Source organism: Trichechus manatus, unplaced genomic scaffold (assembly GCF_000243295.1).
Source record: "Trichechus manatus latirostris isolate Lorelei unplaced genomic scaffold, TriManLat1.0 scaffold00017, whole genome shotgun sequence".
Taxonomy (NCBI): domain Eukaryota; kingdom Metazoa; phylum Chordata; class Mammalia; order Sirenia; family Trichechidae; genus Trichechus; species Trichechus manatus.
The window spans coordinates 8,615,178-8,625,319 of record NW_004443953.1 but is presented as its reverse complement, the minus strand read 5'-3'; the positions used below and the strand labels follow the sequence as shown (position 1 = coordinate 8,625,319).

The 10,142-nt window shown below is 47.9% G+C and overlaps 1 protein-coding gene across 1 annotated transcript in view; it reads left to right on the top strand.

Annotated features, from left to right (window-relative positions):
* Positions 1-1,856: 1,856 nt before the first annotated feature.
* Positions 1,857-10,142, top strand: part of SIM1 (SIM bHLH transcription factor 1) — a 75,027-nt gene continuing 66,741 nt past the window's right edge. The window contains exons 1-2 of the mRNA XM_004372419.1: positions 1,857-2,169; positions 2,857-3,465. Of these exons, the coding sequence (XP_004372476.1) occupies positions 3,291-3,465 (175 nt within the window). The 5' untranslated portion in view covers positions 1,857-2,169; positions 2,857-3,290. The remainder of the gene's footprint in view (positions 2,170-2,856; positions 3,466-10,142) is intronic.

Here is a 10,142-nt window from a genome sequence, read left to right as displayed (position 1 = left end):
CTCGGATTTGACTGAAATCCTCTCTAGAACTCACTAGGAATAGAAAACAGCTTCTAACTCCTACCGTGTCGTGGCTTAGCCAGGCGGCTCCTTCTTATCTCTAACATCCGTCCAGGTTGGTGGGGGAGGGGGTTCACGGAAGATTCTTTCACTCTCTCCGCAACACCCCCACGCCCCCCCCCCTTAATGTAGTAGCTAACTTGACCTTTTCTGCCCTCTCTGTAGCCACTAGGCATCTCTATCTTTCTACCCACCTCTGGTTAAACGGGCATCCAGTGGTGTTCAGAACCGCCCAGACCCGGGTCTCCAAGTGGAGGATATACAGCCTCTGGGAAAATGACTCCTCCATTAGTTGGATTCCAGTCTTAAAACATCTACAAAATTTCTGTGTTTGGATCTTTTCTTTTCTTCCCCCTCATCTTTCTTTTATCCAGAACATTCACCCCCTTTTTGTCAGGTGTTGTCCAGATGTGTAAACACCCTCCAGAAAGAGCCCGTTGTCATTCAGCCAGCTTATTGCCATCGGGCGGCAAGGAGGTGGCAGATGTTTGTATTTTTGAACAAACACTCTTAAGGTTGTTCCGAATATCAGCTGAATGGCACACACCCCTCTTCAGACTATTTGTTTTCTCAGCGGCAATTAGCGCCACAAACGAAAGGGAGAGAGCACGATTCTAACTGCCTTTTATAGGGGGTGAAATAACTGCTTCCAAACGTATCTCCCAGAACAGGATCGTGGTCACCAGCAGCACCAAAAACCAAGCGATCAATCGCATCTGAAGAGTGATTCGCTGGCAGTAGTAATTGACTTCGGGGCAACTCAACTTTTTCTCCGTTTGTCTTTCATCACATAACGGAGAGGGAAGGCGCTTCAAATTAGAGGGTCTCTAACATATAATTTATCAGCAATCGTACTTGCGAGCCTATACTTAAAGTGCTCCCGTTGGGAAAATGCGCATGTTGTAAATTCATTCATGCAGACTATATTCTTTCTGTCAGGAATATTGTGTCTCCTAAAACAAAATCCAACAAAAGTCTTTGCTGACATATCAGATAACGGATTGTTGTGAGATATCTAACTATATATCAGTCTATCTCTCTGTCTAACCCTATTTTGGCCTGAAATGTTACCTCTTTTCCTCTAGTGACCCCTCGCCATTCCCATAGGAAAATCCCCGGCAGAGCTTTCCGCGATGAAGATATCAGCCCCCATAGACCCCAGCCATTTCGAAAAGACGCTCCTTTTTGGAATTAAGTTAATGACAGCTATTCTACTTGTCTCCTCTGGCGATGACTTCTTTGGTGCTAAGGTTTCAGACAAACAGGAAAGAGAAAATAAAGCCCAAAGCCGCCCCGCGCCGTCCTCCTCGGTACCTGCCCGAGGGAGCGGCGCGGCCGCCAGCTCGGCCTTTGGGCGAGCCCCACCCGCAGTCTGGGTGACTCCTGCCTCGCCGGCCGGGAGCCCCAGACGCAGGCATGACCTTCGCAGCCCGGGGCCTCAGCACCTCGACTTGGGGCGGGGTCAGGGCTCAGGGCTGAGCAAACAGCAGCCAGACCTCAGGGAGCAAGAACCACAACTCCCACACGCCGCCCGCCAGGCCCGGGAGGCCAGAAGCAGTGGCGGCGGCGGGGCCGTGCCGACCCCGGCGTCCGGACTTATTAGGAGCGCGACCGCCACGCGGGTCGCAGGGAGGAAGGCTGGGCGCGAGGCAGAGGCGCGGGGCGTGTTCGCGTCAGTCAGTCTGGCCGACCAATGAACGCTGCGCCCTGGGGTGCTCCGGACCAATCGGAAGCGAGGAAGGCTTGTGAGTGGCATCAAGGGAGGACGGGCGAGAGGAAGCCCGGGAGTTGAGGCTAAACCGTGTAAGCTATAAAGAAGTTACAGGGGAGCGTTTTAGACTTCCAATTAGGAATAATACTAGCTTCGAAGCAACTACCGAGGAGGAGGATTCTAAAACCACCTCACCCGTCCCAAGGCCCGCATTCCCCTCCTTCTCTCATGCACCCCTCCCCCAATTCATAACCATGAAAAAGGAGCCAGGGCGCGCTCTGCTCCTCTCTGCGAGTGGAAAGCCGAGAGGCCCGCGGAGTTGCTTAGTTGGACGGTAGGCATGAGTGCAATTAAGAGGCGGGCGCCTCTGCACCTTTTGCCGCCAGCGGGGACTGAAGGTAGGTGAAGCGGAAGACGCCCGGCCCCGGCGCCGCGGCTCCCCCAGCTCTGCGGCGGAGGGGGAGAGGCCAGAACGGCCCCACGCGAAGCCTGCGCGGGGCTGTGGTAAGTGTGCCACCTGTTAACCTAGCGCTGCCGTGCCCGGCGTGTTGCCGCCCTGAAGGGCAAGAATACCGCTGGGTCTCCTTGGAAGTCCCGAGGGACTTGATGTGTAAGTGTCCACTTTTTGAGGAATCCCTTAGACTTGAGACCGAAGTTAGAAAGGGAGCCAAGTCCCAGATCCTCCAAGGTCGGGGGACTGCGAGCCGCCCGCAGCGCTGTGGAGCATTCTGATTTGCAGAAACTAGCTTGCCTGGGGCTGCACCTGGCCGGGGCGCGGGCCCGGGGGCCGGCTGCGGCGCGTCTCCTGAGCGTCTTCACAAATGGGCGTTTTGTTGTTTGGGCAACTTCCCAGGGGGCTGGAGAATGTGGCTAGCATTGGGTGAGGAAATGCGAGCATTATTTTCAGGGGCTCAGTCTCGCTGGCTGATTTCTCCGATCTTAAAAACCAGACAAAAACATCGAGTCTGGTGAGGAAAGCTGGGGCGCTCAGAGGCCCTTTGCGGCGGGTTTTCGGGACTCGCGCGAGGGTGTGAGTAACTGTGGAGCCGCGGATCTCTTATGCTCTGGTGCTGTTGTCTTCACAGCGGCCTGAAAGAAGTTGTCTGGGATTCCTGTTCCCCCCAAAAGGGCTCGGAGCCGCCTCCAATGCCGCGAGACTGAAGAGTAAACGTCGGGGGTTATTATGTCGATTTTTCGAGGACCCGGGTTCGCAGCGCGGAATCGAAGAAAAGTCTGGCTCCTCAGGGGTCCTGCTGGCATTTGACACCCGGAGCCCCCCAGGATTGCCCAAATTGCCGTGGATCAGCAACTTTCCTATACTCAAGAAAATATTTTCATTTCGCAGCTCTGGCCTTTTAACTACCATCTGTACATTCTCTTCGGTGCGAAGACTTCAGCCTCTTCGTTCCAAGTATGCTTTATGTTTTTGTCAAAAATGATCTCTAATTGAAAGTTTATTTTTGGTTTTGGATGAATCTGTGGAGCTTACGTTGTAAGAAAAAAGGGGGAACGAGACACAATGAAAGAGAAGTCCAAAAATGCTGCCCGGACTAGGAGGGAGAAGGAAAACAGTGAATTTTTTGAACTGGCTAAATTACTGCCTTTGCCCTCGGCTATCACCTCGCAGCTGGACAAAGCATCCATAATCAGACTCACCACCAGCTATCTCAAAATGAGAGTGGTGTTCCCGGAAGGTAAGTGACTTTGCCCAGATGAGATTTCAAAGGCAGAAGGGGTACCAGATTTGCCAGGCGGTAAGACTAGACCAGTGGGCAGAGAAATACATATATATTTACATCCATACTTTCTGCAAAGAGGAAGGAAAGTTTAACCCGGCTACTTGACTAAGGACCTTCCTGAACTCAGCGTTTTTGTTGCCTTTTCCTGGCTGCTTCTACTTCCCCATAAATACTTTCTCTTCAGTCCATCAGATATGTTTGGTTGGGAAGCAGCCCAACAGCGCTTTTGTCAACACTTCAGATAGTGGATTCAATCGAAAGTAGTACTAATCCAAACATGACTTGCTTTTTTATTCCTCTTGTTAGAATTGTGTCCAGTAGAAAGCAGGGGCACTGCCAAATTCTTGTATTTTTGCTAGGTATAGATAGATCCATGTACATGGATAGTTAGATAATAATTTCTCTATATTTCTATAGTTCTGCAAACAAGAAGCAGGCATATTTGTGAGCAGAAATATCCTGAATTTACCCTGTCTCTTGACTGCTTATAGAAAATTCATTCTGAGTTTCCAGCATGTTCATAGATTCTGAAACTAACTCTGGGGGTTGGTAATTTGCAAATCTGGGCTTAATGTTATTTCTGAGATAATAGGTTAGTCCCAAAATACATAAGTTTAAATTATGATTACTAACTAGTCTGCTTGGAAAATGTCACCGGGGTGGCGGGTTGGCAAAGGAATTCTGGGAAAATTGTCTAGACCTACAAGTTAGAATTGCTGAGCTGTTAACATGATTTAAAACTTGTATTCAGATGATCAAAATTCACTGTGTGAGGACAGAGCAGCCTCCCTAGAACTGTCCTGTACAAAACCATTTGTACTTACTAGGAAAAGGACATTTTCTCTTCCATTTATCCATCCTTTCCTTTGCCCTCATCCAAATAACATAAACAAATTTTTAAAAAGTATTTAGATTTGTCTTTGCTGGGGGAGGGGAGGATTCAGAAATGTGAAGGAGAGAGTACTATACAAACAAAGAAACAAAAATCCAAGAGAAAGAATCCTCCTTATTTCCAAACCAGAATTTTTGTTTGACCCCAGATGTTGATGTTGTTGTTGATTTTGGGTGTTTGGGATTTGTTTTCTTTAAAGGAAAATGGAGAAGGAAGAGGAAATCGTCATTATCGGGTTTACAGTTTCACTTTGCTTGATTTTTGACTTAAAAGTTATTATCCGAGTCAAAAACTTGCAAAACATGCCCCAAATTAGTCAGGGATACTAAAGAAAAACTTTCAAAGTATAGTTAAGTTCTACCCCAAAACTATAAGTAGTGTATGGTCGTTTTGTCTTAAAGCTGTTTCTTGGACAATTCTCCTGAAAACCACGGGAGGAGAGGAATCAAAGCGCAAATTACCTGAAAAGTTAAAAAAGAAAGGAATAGGAGGCAGGACATGTATATTAAAAACCATACTTCCCATTCAAACTGTACTGGGAATTGCCGGTGGGAAAATTACTATAATGCACACTGCCTTCTGTTTAAAAAAGAAATCTCGTTGTCTTTTATACTGTCAGCGCCTACTTTATAAAAATAAAGCTATCGCGAACTCCGCTGGACGCGCGGGTCCTAACAGGATTATTAGCAGTGATTTGTCAGCCTCTGCGGTCTCAGTGGGTTCCCTTTCTACGTGATTTCTAGCGGGTCTCGTCAATTATCGGTGCCGATGTCGCTCGGTGTTTGATCAGAAGAAGCATATGGTGCCGCTTGTAGGGTTGCGAGTAATCGCAGGCCTAGAAGAATAGCTAGTCCCGGTCCTCAGGCGAGCGCAGAGCCGGAGGAGAAGTCGCGGGGCTTGTCTGCGTGGTGCAGACCGGAACAGTAGCGGCCGGGGAGGGGCTCAGCTTGTTTTTGCTTTTTTTTTTTTTTAAGAGAGCAAGCCTTCTTTTTTAATTAAGTGCTAACTTCACAAATTTAAAATCGCGAGATAAATAAATAGGAGGGACAAAAAACAAACTCTCACCGCCAACTTCTCGGGTTTTTATCTTTTATTATTATTTTTTTTTGTAAGAGAGCTCTGATAAAAATGCTCCCTGGAGTCTCTCTTGGCGGCCAGGCCCATCCCCTCTGGCTACTTTAACAGCGACTGTGCTTTCTACAGCCCTCCTCACCTTCCGAGCTCCGGGCCCCTCCCTCCTATCCCTTTTTCTGTGGGTGAGTGTGAGTTTATGGGCAGGAAGGGGGTGGACGATGTGCGAGCTCTGGGCACATCATTTATTTCTACAGCTACTGTTGAGCTCATAACTCATCCACAGCCTACACCGGGTGAATTAGGCAGGGTCATTCGAACAGCTGGCTCCTCAGGATGAGGTTTTAATTTTGAGTCTGGATGGGCTTCAAAAACCCCAAAGCCAAACAAGCTCTTTAAGAATACGAAAGAAAAACAAAAACAAAACAAAAACACACCAACTTTCAAAGGGGTGAGACACAAGTCGCAGAACCTGGCATAACCTGCAGGGGGTGCCAAATTTGGGTTCAGCAAAGTCAGAGAGTGGACAAGATTGGGGTCCATGGTAGTAGAAGAAACTCAGCACTTTATATGGGATTAAGCTTTTTTAGTGATGAGAAATGGAAATAATAAATTTGAAGATGAATTTTATCTTTACATTGATCTTGAAGCCATCCTAATACATAGTAGGTCCTCAATAAAATTTTGTTTGGGATAAACAGTTGTGTCAAATGGTAGGCATCCTATCTCATGTAACTTATTTTTTTCCAGGTACATAATCTAAAGTAACTATAAATCTGGTGTCACTTCTTAGCTATAGACATAACAGTGACTGTAAAACCTCACTGTTTTTGCTCACATCAGATTTCACCTATAATACCCTGTAATGCCAAAAAGGCTAGTCAGTTAAATCAACAAACAAAAACCTTCCATACTTATATTTGAAAAAAAAAAAATCCTCAAAATATAGCTCGTTCTCCACTCCTGCCATTGGTGAATATATCATCACCCTCCTAGGATCTAGTGGCTTCCTTGTCAGGGGGCAAATTTCAGTTTTTTTTTTTTTTTTTTACCTGAGTAGATAAAATTGAACTGTTGGGAAAAATGAAAAAGAAAGAAAAAAGAACTGGATTTGTTAAGAATAAAGCGTTAGACTGGAGATTTCATCGTTTAAAAAAAAAAAAAAACCAGGAAAGATTTCTGTGAAATAATGAAAATTGCACCTCTCCCAAATGATAGCATTCTATTCTAAAATTGCCTTGCAAAGGAAAAGTTGAGACAATCTAGAAATGTATAAATCTTTGATGTTATCATATCCAGAAAGGTCAGATAAAAAAGATGGTTTGACTTTATTTGTGTGCAATATAGGACGAATTCAACTAAAAAGAAATACATATGTATTTGATATCCAGCTATAATGAAATTTTGACTGGAGGCATAGTAGTTTGCATAATAACCTTTGAAAGGTCAAGCATGTTTTCAAATCTATAGCCATTTAGAATCTTGGTAAGATCACACTACCATTTCATTGTCAAGATGTCCTGAGAAAAATAAAAATAATCACAAAGTTGAAATTAGTAACTGCTCAAGAAAGAGTCTCTCCAAAGGCAAGAGGGACTAGGATGATTAAACAGACCTCCACAGACACTTTCTGTAATATTCACCTCAAGAGTAAAATTCTTAATGGCATTATATTTTTTGAGGCCAAGAACTGAAAAAGAAAGAGGCCCCATTTCCCACGTGGATCGGTGATTTAAAGCTGTTTTTCTTGCTGTTCAGGGAAATGATTGAGCATTAGGTTTCAATGTTTATTTTTTTACAGAAGTTTTTCTCATTTAAAAGCCTTTAAGCACAGTTTACGCTCCACGCTAGTTTTCTCTGTTTAATTCCAGTTTTGATGTTGACTTAAAATGTGGAGTGCAGAACTAAACTCCGTGCACAGCATTTGCAAGGCAGATTTATGTGCTAGAAATTGTACATCAGATCAATGGAAGAAATTTTTTTTTTCTTTAAAGGGAGGGATCACTAATAAAACCAATAACAAAAACTACAGCATAAGCTAGGTCAGGGTATACTCGCCCACCTGAAGCTAAAACCAGGCTTGATTTCTAGGCGAGTCGTTTTCAGTTCTAGGAAACCTCTCTTGACAGCTTTGAGCTTTTGCAGACACAAAAGTGAACAGAATCTGAACCCTTGTGAACTGAAGGCTGTGAGTGAACTCTTGCCGCCCTTCTCTATCCATTGGGCCAGATATTACTCAAGACAATGAGGTATGGGCCCCGCTGACATCTACATGATTTTAGCGAGCCATCCATTGTCAGTCCCTGATCCATGAAATTTTAAATTTTGTGTGGGAGAGGGAAAACCTCAATTATTTAGGAATGGGCTTGTTGCACAGAAGGTGCTGAAACGGTGTCTGAGAATTGCGGAGAAAATTACCTTCTGCAGGTAGCCCTACCGTAGAGCGGCCTCTACTAGGAGTCGCTCCCCTCGGTGGCTCGTGCCAGACTAGGGCCAGCGACCGCGTCGTGGCCTTCCATGCGCCTCCCGCCCGGCCCAGAGCACGCAGCAGGGAGAAGCGTGTGCGCCGTAGCCCGGCGGGTCGACTTGGCATACACCTGCTTTCTCGGGGGCGGCGGCCGGAGACCCGCCCGCCTTTGTTCCAGCGGCCGCAGCCAAGGGTGCACCTCCAGCTCGCAACCTCTTGACAGGGTCCATTTACCGGTGCCTCTCTGCGCTCCGAGAGGGTCCGGGGACGTCTCCGCCTCCCTGCCCCGGGCAGTAGCCTCCCGGATACGGCCCTGGGCCCGGAGCCCTGCGTGCAGCCAGGTCACTGCCCCTCGGACTGGCTGCTGCCTAAACCTTAAGCCAAGATTCCTTCCGAGCGAGCCATTTCCGCGAGGAAGGGCTCGGTCAGACCTTCTGATGCTCCACCGCCAAGTTGAACCGACGCCGGATCCGCAGGCGCTGCAGCGCCTGCCTATCGGCCTCGCCCGTGCCGAGCTCCCGGGCCGCAGCGTCGCTACCGCGAGGTCGGGCTCGAAGGCCCGGCGTCCTGGGGCGATACCCTTGACGTATTTCAGTAGCCACACATTGTACTCTTGTCAACCCCGTGTGCATTTTCCTCCCCACGGTTTACTCTGCATCTGGCGGAATCCCGCCGGCCCTCATTTCTGCAGTTCACGTTCTCTCGCGCCCGGCTCCGGTTTGGCCATCAGGCTCGGGCCCGATCAAGAAGCCGAAGCTCGGCGGCTGGAGCACGACAAGGGCTCTGGTCAGGGAAACCAGCTTCCGCTGTGACCGGCGGTCTCCACTCCAGATTTATGCTAATATTGGTGAATCCCCTGGGCGCGGCCAAGGGGTCTCTAGTCCTCCGAGAGACAAGCAGTGGAACCCTGGGCGGAGGTCAACGCTTTACACACACCATGGGATCCAGACAGCTGTGAGGGACAAGGTCTGTCCAGGAGACGCCGCCGAAACCCTCGGGAGCTCGGCCACACCCGCCTAGTGGCGGGAGAGGGCTGCAGGAGGGGCGGACCCCAGCCTAGCGGATGGGGGCGGGTGCACCTCGGTACATGAAGCATTCTCCTGCCGGGAGACTCTTCCCGGCGCGCGGTCCAGGATAGAGGCGCCCATTTTTCGCCTCTTTCTTCCAGGGAGAGCCCAGCCGCTGCAGCGACCGGAGCTCAAATTCGAGGGCCGCTTGGTGCCTCGGCCCCTGGGAAGGCTTGGACTATGCGCACTCCGCAAGGACGCGCAGGCCCTGCACAATATGCGGGATTCGGGTTTACTCCCCTGGGCCAGCCTCCTCTCTCACACCCCAGGCCCAAGTGAAACCCAGGTGGCTGAACCAAGCCCTTCTGAAACCTGAAGTTAGGAGCGTGACCTCGGAGGGCTTTTCCCACCGCAGTCGCCAAATTGTGGTCAGACCATGGGACAGCTCCCTCCGCCCCCTTCCCCCATATCGCCTAAAAAACATATCGCGATCAGTTGGGGAGGTGAAGGCTCAGGAAACCACTTCAAAGGGGCCACATAGCTATTGAAATATAATGTTTATTTATTTAAAAAACGAACTGTAGAACAAGCTTCTTTTGCTCCTCTTCCTGTCTGAGTGAAGGAGGCTATGACGCTGGGTCTGTAATCTATATTTTGTCAAGGGTATGCAATTCATTCCGACAGAAAAGCTCGATCAATTTATTTTTGCTGCTTGCAATAACACAGCTGGATGAGGCTTTGAGCTCAAGCTAGACTGGGGCTCATCATTCATTCGCCAAGAACGGCCCTAAATGGTGCCTGTGGGATTAGGTCAATTTTAGTGGATCTACTTCGCCTCATTTGGTTACTAATTGGTTTCTTGTTTTATAAATCGAAATCTCATTTTCAGGAAATTACAAAACCCGTGCAGTCAGTCCATTGAGGTAATCCTTGGGTCAGGGGGTATTTAAATGGAAATGGCTCAACCGCGCACTGAGGGTAAAGCAACAGTGAAACTTCCCTGGGTTTTCACATGGAATGTGAGCTAGCCCTTTAGATCCATAATAGATACATCCCTTCTAATGCTACTTATGTAAATATGTTAAAGCAGACTTTAAGGGAAGAGAGAGGCAGGGGAGAAGCAAAATATATCTGCTAAAGTTAATGTGGCATATCTTGGAAGTCTTCCAAAATAGATTATGTTTTTCTTTGTCTT